Below are 17,511 nucleotides of genomic sequence, written 5' to 3'. Positions count from 1 at the left end.
TGGCTTTAGCTTCTCAGTGCAGTGCTTTAACCCGCTGCGCCACCAGGGAGGGCCTGCCTGTATATTTTTAAGTGAGAAGCAAGTTCTAGACTGGGAGAAGATATTTGCAAAGTATATATTTGATAAAGGACCTGCACCCAATAAAAAAAAATGCTCAATCCCACTAACAAATTAGCAAAACTCATAGCAGGAATTAGCAAAACTCATGGAAAGGATTGGGGACACACACACACACACACACACACACACACACAGTAATTGTAATAAAGTAAGAAAAAACAGTATGTAACAACTATAAACCAGAGACATTCTACAGGGTAGAAGAGGGGAACAAGATCAAAGTGGGGGTGGAAAGAGCACATGGGACTATGGTGATGGCACATGGGTGAAGTGGTGGTAGGAAGTCCACAGGGATTACAACTTAGATGGAAAAATGTACAAAATGAAGAATAATGTAAAAAGGGGTATTTATAAAATTTTTTTAAATGAGCAAAGGATTTTCACAGGTCTATCACCAAAAATATAAGGATAGCAAACACATTAAGATGTTTGAGAACACTAGTAATTGAGCTATTGAGATATCTATGGAGATTGCCCTAAAGAAACCACTACATATCTATTAGAATGATTTGGAAAAAGGAGTCATCAAGTGATGCCAAGAAATGGAAAATTGGAACCCCCATATATTTCTAATGCAACCACTTTGGAGAACGACTTAGGATTTTCCTAAAAATGAAACATAAACTTATATCTGATCCAGTCATTTACGCTTAAGTATTTACTGAAGTATAAAAGAATAATATAAAATTCCACAGCAATTTTACTTATAACCATCAAAATCCAGGGAAAAAAATTAAACGTCCATCAATAGGTACACTGGTAAACAGCTTTGGTATATCCACTGCAATGGAATACTTTTAGGCAACAAAAAGGAATGAGCTTGATATATACATTGTCATAGACAAATCTCAAAGTTAATTATGCTAACAACAACAACAAAAAAACCCACAGCTAGACCAAAAAATAGTGTGTAATTTTACTTATATACTATTTTTATAGAGGATATATAGCAACTGACTAGGTCTTCAAGTGTGGAGAAAGACTTCATCAAGAATGGTGAGAACATGCTTTAATGTGAAATTGACTGAGGAAGTCCCATTTTTCAATTAAAAAAAAAAAGAAAAGCCTAGTTATAGTATCACAAAAACATAAGAACTGTTACAAAGGACAATATCTAAACACTTTTATGTATTTCCACAGAAAAAGTGTATTTTCTTACATAACTACAGTACAACTATCAACTCCAGTATAATCAATTTCACTGACACAATACTTTACCATCATACTGTAATTTTATAAATTAACCCAGGGTCCTTTTACAATCCCACCCCCTACAGACCAAAATTAAAGATCAAGTCCTGCATTTGTCATGTGTCTTCAGCCTTCCTTGGACCTGGAATAGTTCTATGCATTTTATGTGGCACTGACATTTTTTTTTTTTAAAGATTTATTTATTTGTACATACAGAACTGGGGTACAGGCCAGAGGCTCAGGGGCGGTGAGAGGCTTCACCAGAGACAGACTGGGGAACAGAACAGGCAGATCGACGAAGTACACTGCTGAGGGGAGCAGCGGGCGGGTCAGGAGAGGTCTGCCACGCCATGTGGTCTCCTCCGGGGCAAGCGGGAATCGAACTCATGCGGAAGCGGCTTTAGCTTCTCAGTGAAGTGCTTTAACCCGCTGCACCACCAGGGAGGGCCCTGCACTGACATTTAAAAATAATAATAATAATAATATAGTTTATTTTTACATCATTTTGTAGATTTTTCCATCTCAGTTGTAATCCCCATGGGCTTCCCATCACTGACATTTTTAAAGGACACAGTCCTTTTATTTTTAAGTGATCTGGTCCTTATTTAAGGCTTTTCTGATGCTTCATTATTACCAGATTTAGGTTATATATTCCTAGTCAGATTCCTTCCTAAGTGATTATGTATTGTTCTGAGGGTAATACATCCAAAAAGTTAAGCTATACATCTATTTCAGTCCTTGCAATTCACCTCTAGGTACTTTTCTCTAGAGAAATGAGAGCTGTGTCCATAGCAAGTCTGTACAAGTGTCTCCAGCATTACTCCTGATAACCAAAAGCTTGAAGCAGCTCAGATATTTAATAGGAGAAAAACAAAAGGTGGTTAAGTACTCATACAAGGTACTACTACTCAATTTTTTTTAAAAAAAATTACTGAAAGGGCTCTCCCTGGTGGCGTAGCAGCACAGTACTAAGAAGCTAAAGCCACTTCACAGCATGAGTTCGATGAGGTGATCCACATGGCGTGGCAGACCTCTCCTGACCCGCCCGCTGCTCACCTCAGCAGTGTACTTCGTCAGTTGGCCTGTTTGCTCCCCACTGTCTCTGGTGAATCCTCTCACCCCGCCCATGCATCTCTGGCCTGTACCCCAGTTCTGTAATGCATAAATAAATCTTTTAAAAATTATTTAAACAAATGAAACAAAATTTGGAAACATTACACTAGGTGAAAAAAGTCATACACAAGAAAAAATATTGCATCATTCCATTTATCAATAGATGAAGTTCCAGTTCCATAATGATGATAATTCAAATCAATGGCTGCTTCAGAGTATTTGCTAGAAATAGACATGATCTGAAAATGTTCTGTATCTTGATGGGCTGTGTGTTAAGCAGATGTATATATTTCTCAAAATTGATGAAACTCTAACACAGAGATCTGTGTATTTCATCGCATGTGAATTCTCATTTCAAAAATTTAAGAAACAAGTATTTTCCTCCACAGCTACTACCAAATAGAAAACAAACTTAACAATAACAAAAAGCATAAAACAATTTAGACATTAGTCTAAAAAAATAACTACAACTACTTACAGAGAAAAAATTTAATTCTATGAATGACCATAAAGAAATAAAGGTCTAGAATGTTCACAGATGATACGCTAGTGACAACAATGTGAATATAGGAATTCTCCCCAAAATTAATTCATCACCTCCAATATAATTCCTACCAAAATACAGAATTCAATTGTTTCAAATCTGATTCAGAAAGGAGGTCCAAGAATAAATAAATCAACCAAAAAAGCAAAAATATGAGTCATCTTTATAGATAATGAATATTTATTAACTAAACCACTCTAATTAGATTATAGTGCTGGAATAACAAAAGATAAGCAAGTGGAAGAAACTGCACTCCCAGGCATAACGTCTCTTTTTAGAAGCAGGACCCACACAAAGTGTTTAATACCTGCTGAATGAATGAATAGCAGGCCTTCCTAAAGGCATCTGCCTCATCATAACTATGTAGCATTATTTTTTTTAAGATTTATTTATTTATGCATACAGGCCAGAGGTGCAGGGACAGTGAGAGGATTCACCACACACAGAGCGGGGAGCAGAACAAGCAGATCAATGAAGTACACTGCTGAGGGGAGCAAGGAGCTGGTCAGGAGAAGTCTGCCACACCATGTGGATCACCTCCGGGGCTGGCGGGAATTGAACTCATGCTGAAGTGGCTTTAACTTCTTACTTAGTGCTGTGCTTTTAACCCACTGCGCCACCAGGGAGGGCCCTGTATCAATAATTTTAATGACTCCAGCATCTAAATTGTTAAGTGGGGAAAAGTAGGAAAAAACAATGAGATTAAAACCTTTGTACCATTTGTGTATATTATAAAACATATGAACAAATATTATTTTGGAAGAAAGCACACATCTAAATAAAGACCTGAAGGCAGATTGGGAAAACACATCAAACATACTCTTAGGATAAATTGGGAGTTCCTAGAAATAAGATCTAAGAGGCATGGCATACAATACAGCAAAAATGGGAACATGTCATAAACAGTATGATCAGTCCAATCCTGATGTCTCTAGAGAAAAGTCATGTTTTGTTTATTTTTTAAGTCATCAAGACCTTTTGATTAATCTAATTTTTACTGATAAACTGAAGTTCAAGAGTTAACTTTCTCAAAAGTCACTCAACTACAACTGAGATCTATTTTGCTCCAAAATCTATGATCTTTCTGTGTTGCTGTATTTTATATTCAGTATTTCTTGGTCAACAAATGAAAAGAAAGGTGAGAAATAGCAATGATCCATTCATTCAGAGTTGATATTAGTAAAGGCAAGTTATAACATAAAAATAAAAGAACTATCACAAAGGAGGAGTAATGTTTACTCACAATGTAGACAATAACAACAAATGATACATAAAAAACTATAATAGAATAGCTATAGTATGTACCTGAGAGTCAAAACATTTAAGTATCAAACCTAGTTAGCCCATTTAATAGTTGTATGATCTTGGACAAATTATAAAACCTATGTATCTCAATATTAACATTGTAAAATGAAATTTATATGAGTCAAATGAAATAACACATGTACTATTTTTAGCCTGGTATAGAATATGCTCTCAAATGTTAGCTGCTGTTACCAGCTATTCTTCTTTCTATCTTTTTCATTTATCAAATTCCAGAGTTACTATATATATAGTATATATAGTACCTACAATTTTAAGTTCTTTACCTTTTAATTACTCAATATGCTCACTTCTAATTTCTGCTGCCTTCATTGTACCACTGAAGTTGGTATTATCTTTGTGCAGAATTTACCTTTTTTGATTTTTCTGCTGTATGTGTTACCTTATACTACTGCTTCTATGTGAAGCTCTCTCCTTTGGTTTGTCAAATTACACACTTTTTTCCCCCTCCAACTTTCTCAGTCTTCCCTTTATAGTCTTGAAGATTTCCTCTATTCAGTTAATTTCTACCAACTTTAACTTAGATTATCTTTTCCTAATCAGTCCATTCCTTAAAACCCTCTATTACATCTATACTAATGATAAGAATGAATTAAACTCATTAAAAGTTAAATATCTCTTTGTTCATATTCTAAAACATCTCAAAAATAACTGAATCCACACTTGAACAAGGTATCTCCTTTGCAAATCTCCTTTTCCTGTATTCTTGATCTCACCAATGTTATGTACTCAGTCCTCAAGTTATAAACCTGAATAACCTTTTACTACTTTTTCCTTTACCTACTTCTATCATCTCAGTTATTTTTAACTCTAATTTCTCTAATGCATTTCTCCGTCCCTGTAAGACTGCCTTAACTCAGGCCTTAATCCCTTACCTAGAATAACTCTTAACACAGCTTCCTCTAATTCCCATTTCAGTTCCTCCACAAATCAATCCATACCAGGGTCTCAAAACTAATAAATTATATAGCCTGCTTAAGGCTATATAGGTTCCATTACAAAAGTCAAGCTTTCTTGCATGATATTTAACAAGCTCTAAGATTCTTCTATTTCCGAAATCGTCAGTTTACTTTCTGCCATTACCTGCCTCCTGCTCTATTCTTGAAGTAATACAGAAAGAACCTGTGTTGAATGTTTCTTGCACACAAACCATGTTGTCTCATGTTTTCCTTCTGCTCTCACTCCCCACAATAGAAAACATTTCTATATTTCCATCAGTCATTTTTCTTTTTTGCATGAAGTAATTAGGAACTAGGGGCCTATCCTGATTTCCACAAGGTATGGTTTGGTGGTTGTCCTCTAAATTCCCACAGTCCTTAGTCTATCTCTATCTAGGCATTTAGTACAACTCTAAATGGAAATGAACTGTTTGTCTCACACAACACTGACCACATACAACACTGACCACCTCAAGTATAGATAAGTCACTGCTCTATTCTCAGCACAGTGATTTACTTAACTTTTACTTTGATTTTGGATTAGAAAAGCTGTTGATAGGAGCCTAGAAAAGGGAGAGCCCAGTAGTGACAGACTTTGTGGAAAAAGCAAACTCAATTGGGTAATAAAGAATTGCTTCTTAAACATATGTACAAATCAAATCCATAGGGCAGAAGCAAAAAGCTATCCTTTGATTAGAGCAGAGTGGTTAAGTAATGTCCTGCTCGCATTTCCCCTCAAAAAAGGAGAGGAACATTATATGAAATACAGGGATGGGAAAGCAGAATCCACCTTTTATAACCATGGAAATTATGCATAAACATTTTTTAAAATGAACAGAAGTAGGGCCCTCCCTGATGGCGCAGCGGGTTAAAGCACAGCACTAAGAAGCTAAAGAAGCTTCAGCATAAATTCGATCCCCAACCCAGGTGACCCACATGGCACGGCAGACCTCTCCTGACCCGTCCGTTCCTCCCCTCTGCAGTATACTTCATCAATCTGTCTGTTCTGCTCCCCATTCTTTCTCTGGTGAAGCCTCTCAATGCCCCTGTACCTCTGGCCCTGCACCTCTGTATCCATAGATAAATAAATCTTTAAAAAAATTAACAGAAGTACTTAAGACTTGGAGGAAATAGTAATAAGCAAACCATGTCAGTCAAAAAATGGGTGATAAATACTAACAGATCTATACTAAAGGTCCTCTAGTAGCATTGCTTTATTATTAGCACCCTATTTTCTTTCATCATAATATATTAAAAGACAGTCACTTTTCTTAAGCTATTAACCACTTAGGGGGGCTAAGGCTTCCCTGATGGTACATGGGGTTAAGTCCAGTACTATGAAGCTATGCGCAGTCACTGCAGCAGGATTTCGATCACCAGCCAGGAAGTTACTCACATGGTACAGCAGACCTCTCCTGTCTCATCCTCTGCTCCACTCAGCAGTGTATTTCAGTAGATCTGCCTATTCTGCTTCCTACTCTGTCTCTGGTGAATCCTCTCACATTCCCCTGCCCACCTCTAGCTTGTACCCCAGTTATCATATGCATAAATAAATAAATCTTGGGGAGGGGAACCAGTTTTGGGGGCTTTTTTGCTTCTCTTCTGGTAGGTAAGAGGTCCCCCTGTGTTCCTTTATTCTCCCAGCTTTTATTCTATTTAGCTACCTCAGCAGTCTCCTATCAAATCACATGGAACTACAGAACTCTGAAGGAAACTATTTTCTGGTGCTTGCTCTAAAATCAAGCCTATGTATATATATATTTAATCTTCACTCTAATGTAAGGTTGCTCTTTGGTTCCTCATTTAAATATTCTACATATCAATTTTTATTAGAGACTTTTTCCTAAAATACCCTATAATTTTATGGATCCAACATACAAAACATGTATTAACCATGTGGTATGTACTTTTTTCACATCTTAAATAGACTATGAGAAATTCAGTCAATATAATTTTGTCTTCAAAATTTCTGGAATAGGGCTCTCCCTTGGTGACATAACAGGTTAAAGCACTGCATTATGAAGCTCTCAGAAACCACTGCAGCACAAGTTCGATCCACCGCCAGGGAGCTAACCTACATGGCTGGCAGACCTTTCCTGACCCACCTGCTGCACCCCTCAGCAAAGCATCTCAGTACATCTGCCTGTTCTGCTCTCCACTCGGTCTCTGGTGAATCATCTCACCCACCACACCTCTGGCCTATACCCTAGTTCTGTAAGCATAAATCTTTAAAAAAAAATTCTGGAATAAATCATATGCTATACTTAATAGTGGCAGACTTCAAGAAACTACATATTATATTTTAAAAATCACTTCACAATACCTATCAGGCAAAAGGGAGTCTCTGAAAATGTTTTAGCAATGTGTTAAGTCACGGTGTAAAATGAACAGAGGATTTTTAAGGTCCTATATAAATTCTTCACTTGGATATTCCACCTGCATCCAAACAGTCCCTTCTCCTTTCAAGCTCTTTGCAACTCTTCCTTTCTTTTTGAAAACCTCTAAATCTTGTTATCCAAGTTTTTGAAAATTGAATTTTTTTCTCATTGATCTTTATTTCAAAGATTCATAATAATATGCCAGAATTTATTCTTTCAAAGATAGGATGTTGAAAAAAAAAAAAAGCTACTTTATCTATTTTGTCCACCAGAACCTGCACTGAGCACAACACATAGAAGCATCTCTTGACAAGGGGATGGAGGAGGGTGTTGAAGACCATCAGCAGATTAGAGCAAACTAACACCGACTTCCTACTGTCTACTATGTCTGCTATAATATTGTACTGCCAGTATTCCAAACAATCACCAAATCAGATCATTTACTTCCTCAAATCTGCTCAATCTACCTTCTTCATGTCAGGTGTGCCAAGGTAAATCCTTGTTATGACAAATCTCAATTACTATAATTGTTTTTATTTACTATTCATCCTTTCAAGTCTCTCTTCTTGAGATACATCTAGCGCAATAATGTCAAAATAACATTTTCAAAATACCACTTCCCTTGCTGGATCTTTACTAACTCCTTGGCTTAGCTTGCAAAACCAGTCACAATCTCACATTATATCTCATGTTTTCTTCTCAGGCTTGTCTTCTTATTACTTCTCATGTCAAGATCATTATCTCTTTTATTCATAACTCTTTCTTCTTGACAAGTATGTACTATCTGCCCCCTACCAAAACACACACATACACAGCATTATTCACATCAGTGGTACCAGTACATCTTATTTCATTTCATGAATCACCTGCATTTCACAAAAGAAAATTTATAAACCACACACCATCTCTCTTAAACCAAAGTCAAGTTGTCTGTGACAACTCCAATCTTAATTTTCCCTCCTTTAAGCACCTATTAATTATTCAAATATTTTATATCATTCATTAGTGTTCAAATCTGTTATCTTAGAAGGTTAGAAGTATCAAAAAATCTATTTCATCTAATGTAGTAGTAATGACTGAAATGCACAAAGAATATCCCAAACTTACTAGGAATCTCCAAGGTCAGAGTCCTAAACATGAGTATCTTTTAAAGTTTCATGAATAATTTACCACCCATATGTTGTGAAGGTAACCAGTTAGTCCCATTTTCATAAAAGAAAACATAAACAAAACTTACTTAAGGTCATGTACCAACCTACTGGCAGCAAAAGTAGTGATTAAGAGCATAGCCAACCCACCTCAATTCTGGCTTATTCCTTACTAATTGTAAGAAAGTTGACAACTTCTAAGTTAACTTTTTTGAGCCTCTCCTCATCTCTAAAATGGGGACTATAGCGCAACAGAGTTGTAATGAAGATAAAATGAGAGTGTATATAAAGCATTTAGAATAGAAATTAGCACCCATTAACTGTTCACTATTAATAATGCAATAAATTGCAACCCACCTTTACACTACTTTTTTGCCCACCTCACCTGTCCCTATATTTTGACAAAAGTTTGTATATACTCTTGAGGGCAGAACTCAAATTTCCTGCCTTTCTAGTATCCCCCACCACTAAATTTACGGATTCCTATTTCTGAACTCCAAAACCTTGATCATCCTACCTCTTTGGAAGTACCCAGAGTTAATGAATAAGAAGTTATATAGAGCAAGGCATTGTTTTAATATTTTCTCCAGTCAAATTACAAACATTCCATAACAAGAAATGCAAGATCACCTCATTACTCATTCCCTGTGAACTACAATAATGCTACAACACATTTTCTAACAAAGCTGTGTTACTTTCATATGACTTTAACTAGTGCTTCATTATAAAAGTCCTAAATGAAATCAAATTTTCTTTCAAAAAAAAATCTGCATTTGAAAAAAAGTTTATCCCAAGGGATGAACATTCTTATACTGCAAATATTTGAAGATAATTTCCCATCCACTTGCAACAAAGATTTTTTTAAATTACTTTAAACTATGGACTTGAAAAGCAAAACATAACTGGCACAACGTGCAACATGTACATATGTTTCAAACAAAGAGCACTTTGCTTCTTTCCAGTTATATGTGAACTACTAAAAAAGTTATTTCATACCTAAGGGATGACCTGAGAGACTCAAAAAGCACTGAAATTTTTAATAAATTTCTGACTCACTTCTCTATTCAGATTACAGAAAAATGAAGAGAGTAATTTAGGAATTCATGAACAACTGAAAAATTAAATACTGAAATCAAAGGAAAGTTATGTGCTGGTATTTTTTGCTTTTTAATCACTGCCAATCAACCCTACACCCACATCAAAATTCACTAAATCCTCAAATGTTTAATAATATAAAGAGGTAATTATGAAACAGCTCTTTTAAAAGTAACTAAAAGAATATTGTGTGGTTTTATTTCCATTCTTGTATTGTACTGGAGTTTTACACAAAGATATTTTATCATCCCATCACATCTTCTTTCATAGACCTTTTCCTATGTAGGCAATGTGGTTTCGTCTGATGTGTCTGAATGGATTTTACACTGTTTTTAACAATCTAACAACACTTCTTCTTAAGTACCAGCCATTTTCTTTAGGTTATGTATCTCAGAGCAAAAATAAACTTTTCTTCCCAAAGTTCTGGACATTAAGTTCCTCAAGACATTTTTTAATTGAGATATAACTGACATATTAGTTTCAGGTGTATAATATAACAATTCAATATTTGTATGTACTGCAATATTATCACTACAATAAATCCAGTTAACACCTACCACCATACAGTTACAAAAATTTTTGTGTGAGATGAGGACCTTTAAGATCTACCCTTTTAACAACATTTCAACATATAAGAGGAACAGTATTGTTAACTGTCACCATGCTGAAATTAGATTCCCAGCACAAGAAAAACCTTTATTTATTATTATTATTTATTTATTTCAGTCACCAAATAATTCAGAGAGGGCTTATTTTATTACCTTATTTATTTTGGATATTATTTTATTCACAACAGAAATAAAAGTAAATTTAGCTGTTAAAGGGTTACAGAAAGCAAAGGGAGAAAATTTCTCCATATTAAAGATAATGGGCCTTTCTAGTGAGATAAGCCAGAAAGAGAAAGAAAAATACCGGATGGTTTCACTCATAGCAGGAGTATAATGGACCAGGCGAGAAAATAACAAAAATAATGAACAACCATAGACCAGAGACATTCTGTGGGGGTGGAGTGGGGAATGGGATAAAAAACGGGGAAAAAAAAAAAAAGATAATGGACCTTTCAAGGTTATTTTCAATCATTTTAAAAAGTAAAAAGTCATTTATATATTTATTTTTCTAGTTTATATATTTATTTTTCTGCATATTAACAATTCTCCAAGAAATCAATAAAATTATCTTCAGAGAAAAAAATAAAATGCAGGTAGGGAGATTTAAAAATTCAAAAACTAGGGCCCTCCCTGATGGTGCTACGAGTTAGGATGCAGCACTGAAAGCCAATCGCAATGGCTTCAGTGCAGCAGCTTCAGTGCCAGTTCAATTCCCCGCCTTGGAGATGATCCACATGGCATGGCAGATCTCTCCCCGGACCTGCCCGCTGCTCCCCTCAGCAGTGTACTTTGTTGATCTGCCTGTTCTGCTCCCCACTCTGTCTCTGGTGAAGCCTCTCCTGCATCTCTGGCTTATATCCCAGTTCTGTGTGAATAAATAAATAAATCTTTTAAAAAAATCAAAAACCAAAAAATTGCCTCTTAAGCCAATAAAAACTGGGAGATATGCTCAGAAAATTACTAAGGTCAAAAAGACCAATAAAACAAATCATCTTGTTTTAGACATCTACTCTCTTCTACTAACGTGGCTGTCACTTGATACTACTCTGCCTCTGAAGTCTATTCCTTCCAGCCCATTCCATCTTCATGAGATCTAATTCAAGGATCAATCTGTTCCCACTCTCCAGTTTAAACTACATCATTGGCTCATCCATCCTCTCAGCTTAAAATCAGAGTTCATTTTCACAATAATCAAAGTCTTCAAAGTTTTGTTCTAACTTCCCTTACCTCTTCCCACACATATTTTAGATAAACCCACTGAAACAAAAATGTCACATCTTGAACTATCCTTCCTGAAAACTATTTTATGGATGAGAACTGAAGCTCAGAGAAACAGCTTTTCCAAGAACTACAATTAGTGCTACAACCAAAACTAGAAATTCTCCCCTCAGTGTTCCTAAAAACCTCCTCTATTATTAACTATTGCTATTCCATTTGTCAACTATTGTCAACTATTAGGACTCCTTAAATGCCAAGCATTCACTCAAAACAGAAGCTTCAAGGTAATCCATTTGGATGCAGGAATAAAAGAGTAAAGTTTTTAGTCTTGAAAAGTAAGTTTAACTACTCAGGTAGAAGATGCAATAATGAAGAAGGCTATTAAATGTGCGGAAGCAGACAGAGAGTATAAGAGAAATTTCTGTACCTTCTGATGAATTTTGCTGGGAACCAAAAAACTTTTAAACTAGTGAAACTTTACCAAGGCTATGTAAGGATTCACACTTGGTCTGAAGGACATTAACAAGGGCTATACCACCATAAACCCAAGGAGAGTAAAAGTTCCACAAACAGTGGCCGGGTTAATTCCAACACAATGTAACTAACTCAGGGCAGTTTATGTAATATTTTGTTTGAACTAAGCTGATTCTCATAGCAATGAGATGGAACTTGCTCTGAAAAAAATCTTGTAAAAAATTAATACAAGCACAAGCCAACAAAACAAAACAAAAAAAAAGTGGCAAGATTAAGACTTCTAACTAGTTAGTATAAGCTATTTTTCATCCACATTAGGATGTACAATAATAGAATCAATCACACAGCTCTCCAAATACTAATAGGTCTTTAAATGACAACAAAATGTTACTATTAACAGAAAGTAATGTATTCTTAATTCTTCTTCTCATCTTTCTTACACATCTAATTTGGGTAATTTTTTTTACATATATTAATGTTAGTAGTATGCTAACACTACTACTGGTAGTGTTACTATGTGTAAACACATCCAACGACACATACACACATTAAAGGTGTATGCACATGGTTTTACTGATTGGGGGCACACTGCTTAAGGCACAAACCAAATCTTTTTTTCTTTTTTATGCTGATGAACAATCTTCCCAGTTTGCCACAACTGAAGGGAGTAGTTTATGCTACATAATGGGCCCCCAAAGATGTATGAGTCCTAATACCTGAATATGTTACCTTATATGGTAAAAAGGACTCTGTGATTCTGAAATGGGGAGATAAACCTGGGTTGTTTGAGTGGGCCCAATGTAATCAAAAAAGTCCCTGAAAATGAGGCAGAGGATCAGATTCACTATTAGATGTGAAGCCCAGAAGCTGAAAAAGTCAAGAAACAAGATTCTTCACCCACAACCTGAACAGGGAACCCTCCCCTGCAGACACCTTGACTTTTGTCCAGATCCATTAACAGTATTTTGAACTTCTGGCCCTCAGAATATGACCATTCAGTACTAAAACCAGGGTACGTTAGTCATCCTATTTTCAGGTTTTCAATACCAGTTAACAATAGCTGGTACATGATAAGTATGAGAACAACCTTTGTTTCATGATTTTATGATCAAATATATAGAAAATATGTACTTACTGTCTTACAAAAAGATCTGTCAAATCTATTATCTTATTTCAACGTCCCAAGAACCTGTGAGCTATGAATTAAGTTTTTCTACTTTTAGGATATCAGAACTAAAATTTAAAAAAATTATATAACACGTCCACCGACACAAATCTAGTAAGTAATGGAATTACATCTGGAATATAGGCCACCTGACCTGTAGTCAAAGGATCATAGCAGTAGGGGAGTCTGCTCTGTGTCAGGATGTCTAGGTTCAGAACCAAGATCCAAACTTAATCTAATTACCTCTAGCCAAATTACTGTACTTCTCCATTTTCCAACTATTTAACACAAAATGAAGTTAAAGTAATAACTTAGAGGGTCTCGCTGGTGGTGCAGGGGTTGAAGACACAATGCTATCAAGCTATCACCAGCCCCTGAGCCCCTGCAACAAGCTTCTGATCCCTCCATCAGGGAGCTAACCCACAAGGCTCAGCAAACTTCAGGCTCCCCTCAGCAGTGTATTTTAGTGAATCTGCCTGTCTGCCCCCCAACTCTGTCTCTGGTGAATCATCTCACCCCCACACTTCTGGCCTATACCCCAGTTCTTGTATGAATAAACAAACAAATCTTTAAAAAGATTTATTTTTAAAACTTAGAGGTTTACAGATCTGTTGTAAAAAATTAAGATGCCAAAATATATAAAGTACCACGACCTGACACAAAAATGACTAACAAATATCAGCTATTGGTATTACTCTGTACTGCTGCAGCTACCCTATATATATGCCTAGAATACTATTAATGAAGAATCACACAAAGTATGCAAAAGGAAAAAATAAGAAACTGAATGAGTACTAAGATGAGTAGTATGGTTTTTCTGTGAAAGTTATCTAAGTTTAGGACTCTCAACTGAATAGAAAGGAAAGGGGAACATAGATACACAGGACAAAAGTTGAGGAAGAATCTCAAAAACTAGGGTATCATATAAGTATATAGCATTCATAAATCTACAAAATGGTATAATTTAAAAAGAAATGGATCACATCATTTTGGGCAAAGCAGACCAAAAAAAAAGCTACTAAGTGAAACTTAACAACCAACTCTTCTCCAAACACAGTTTCTAACTATAAACTAGCTTTAGGTATGCACCAGTAAAGGGGGAAATGGAGATGTTGGGAAACGACCTAACAGAACAGACTGTAGCAAGAGTAAGAACTCCAGTTGAGTCAAAGCTGTAATTTCAATAGTTCATTTTCTCAAAAGTCACAAAAAGTAAACATAACCTTTTTGTCAATCACCAGGACACTACTCCTCTTCCCTAATTTTATCAACACCCTTCCAAAAAATAAAACAACTATTTTATAACTTTTAATAGCTTCAGTAAAGAATAAATGTCTTTAAATGTGGTAGTTCAAACAAATCTCAAAATACATTAACTCAATTGTTTCTAAAGCAAAAATTTCTTAAACTTTCCATTCCCTTAAATCTTCACTACCCCACCTTTCACTGTGGTAGTCAAAAAACTTACAGAACTTTATGACCACATTTTCAATACTGGGCTGATGTTTTTCCCTAAAGAGTCATAATCTCCTCACTATTGTTAATAAGTAAAATTGAGAAACCATACTGAGATTAGCTTAAACAAAAGACAATAGAAATTACACAAAGTAATAGATACATAGTTGATTTAAACCCACAAGTGATTTTAAGAACCACAGTGTAATGTTTCATCCCTACCACCAAATTAAATCTTAAATGTTCAAGGATACAAACTTGCAACTAGTAGGTAAGTGAGTCCTCTTGACCTACAGTATAATGAATACAGACAACAACATTGTATGAAAACTGTCAAACTTGATGATACAATCTTGATGATACAATTATTCCCACCATAAAGAAACAATAACCGTGACTTGATAGAGGTGCTAAAGATGCCATTCCTATTAGAGGATGTCAATGTATCAAATCAACATGTTGCAATACCTTAAATTTACAGTTATCTGTCAAGAATATTTCAACTTAAAAAATAAAAGAAACGATGTTTTTTAAATGTGGATGGAAGCTATAACCTTTCTGCCCTGTAAATCATTACAAGTGCTGATGAAGAATAACATGATCTAAACATGGGCAAGATCTTGAAGAAAGAAAAGATAAATAATCTACAAACAACTAAGCAGTCATCAATAAAAGATGAATTATAAATACAAGTTTCAGTATCTCATCTATAAGTTTAAATTTAAAATGTGTTGAATAAACTCACTCTTACATGTACTTCTTGAACCGATATATTAAAAAGTAGAAAGTGGGGAATGACAATGATCCTTTAAAATGGTATAGAATGAGTATATATGAGAATGGTATAGTTTTATGTCCCATAAAACTTTGATCAGCCTCTCATTCAAATTTACTCGGCCAAACAGGTATTTTCTTTTCCTCTTATTTCTGTATTATTTTATATGAGCAACAACTTCAGTGTCTTCAGCATCCTTTAGACACCCACAAAAATTAAAATATTAACTTCTTTTGCAGAAAAAAGCTAATCCACAAGGCTCAGCAGACCCGTGAAACTTAGCTTATCTAGATTTTAACATAGCAAACAGCATATGCCTTCGACTGAAGAAGCATCTTTGAGCATATTCCCTGGGTGGAAAGAATGGCTTTTTCAAAAACAACGACAGCAGCCCTTTCACTGACAGCGCTCTTTGCTCCCCTCACCTCACCAAAAACAAAAACAAAACCAAATGTGGCAGATTACAAGAAACTCCACAAGACACAAAACACTCTCCCTGCCTGCAAATACAGGGCTCTTTAAGCAGTCGCCAAGCCACACCACCACTAACTCTGGTGTACACTACACCCAAGACACCCTATACTAAACTAAGGGGTCCCATCACATACCCCTTAGAAAAGTGCTTCAAACTCCCCTCCCCCAAGTTCCACAGCAGCAACCCCAAGTGTGCCTGAGGCCAAAGACTGCAAAAGGGAGGCAGAAGTGCAGATGGTCCAGCACTCTCACCCTGCAGACGACTCACATTTTAAAATCTCAGGTCCGGAATATGTGACGGCCGAGGGGCCGTTCGCCCTTACCTACCTATGCATGCCAGGGGCCGGCAGGGACCGGCAGCACACCTGAGCGACTTACCTGGCTTCTAGCTTAAACGCGACCCCAACGCAGCGCCGCTTCCTAGGGGCAGAGCGACTGAGCACAAAGGCACTCAGGGGGTCCCTTTTACCCGGCTCCTTTTCCCTCTCAGTCTCCGAAAATTTCCCAAATACAGCAGGAAATCCCCCGCAGAGTGCAACCAAGCCCGTCAACTCCAAAGGAGCAGAGAAATCGGCGCGTCGCTTCACTGGGACCTCCGAGACCCGCACCCAAAAGCCAAGAGGACTTGGGGGGTGTGACCTGGGCTGCTCTCTCTACCCCCGGGCCCCTCCCAGGGTACTCCCGAGTTGTCGCGGCTACTCACCAGACCAGGGAGCAAAGAGAGAGGCAGGAGACCAGGGCCAAGGCCCGCCGGTACTTCTTCATCTTCTCCTCCTTCTTCCCCCTGCCAGAAGGCGGCACATCCTCCCGGCAGCCGCCACTGCCTAGGCCAAGATGGAGGAACCGGAGCAGGATCGAGAGAATGGGACCGAGAGTCCTAAGGGCTGCGGCGCTGGGTGAGCGGCTCTTCAGCGGCTCGCGGGCTGGCAGCACTCTCCGAGGGGCCGACGGCGATGCCGACAGGGGGGCCTCACGGGAGGACTCCCGCGACTGCCTGTATTGCCGCGGCCGCTGGCCCGTCCGCGCCCGCCTCCTCCAGCCGCCGCCGCCGCCAGTGCCGCCCCATATCCCCCCAGCCCGCCCCGGCTCTAGCTCCGTGCTGCCGGCGACCAACGGCCGCAGCGAGCTCGCCTCCCAACAGCCAATCGCCGACCGGGCCGCGACACCTCACACACCGCTGAGCTGGAAGGAGACGCGTCACCCACGTCCCGCGGCGCTCTCACCCCCCACCAATCTCCATGAGGGCCACGCCCCCTCCGACGTCCCCGTCGGAGGAGCCGGAGAGAGGAGGACACAAAGCTCGAGGCCCGGCGTAGTCACCGCCCAGCCCACCTCAAGTCCCGCCCAGCCCGAGGCTCGCGTTCAGGAAGTCAGAGAAGAACCCTGTGACGCTCAGGCTCATTCCTTACATGGCCCGCCCCCTCGACCTGGACGCGCCTAGGCCGCGCAAGGCCCCTTGGGAGTTGTAGTTTTCCCTCCCGCCACCTGCTCT

The 17,511-nt window shown here is 37.8% G+C and overlaps 1 protein-coding gene across 3 annotated transcripts in view; it reads right to left on the bottom strand.

Annotated features, from left to right (window-relative positions):
• The window catches only part of SUCO (SUN domain containing ossification factor), a 62,317-nt gene extending 45,206 nt beyond the window's left edge, over positions 1 to 17,111 (bottom strand). The window contains exon 1 of one of the 3 annotated variants that reach the window (XM_004688486.2): positions 16,723 to 17,111. In XM_004688486.2, coding sequence (XP_004688543.1) covers positions 16,723 to 16,784 — 62 coding nt within the window. In that variant the 5' untranslated portion in view covers positions 16,785 to 17,111. The remainder of the gene's footprint in view (positions 1 to 16,722) is intronic. The other 2 variants (XM_012729170.1, XM_012729171.1) reach the window with 2 other exon arrangements.
• Positions 17,112 to 17,511: the final 400 nt, after the last annotated feature.

The sequence above is a fragment of the Condylura cristata genome, unplaced genomic scaffold (genome assembly GCF_000260355.1).
Source record: "Condylura cristata isolate star-nosed mole 26May11 unplaced genomic scaffold, ConCri1.0 scaffold00024, whole genome shotgun sequence".
Lineage (NCBI taxonomy): Eukaryota > Metazoa > Chordata > Mammalia > Eulipotyphla > Talpidae > Condylura > Condylura cristata.
This window is presented reverse-complemented; position numbering and strand designations above follow the sequence as displayed.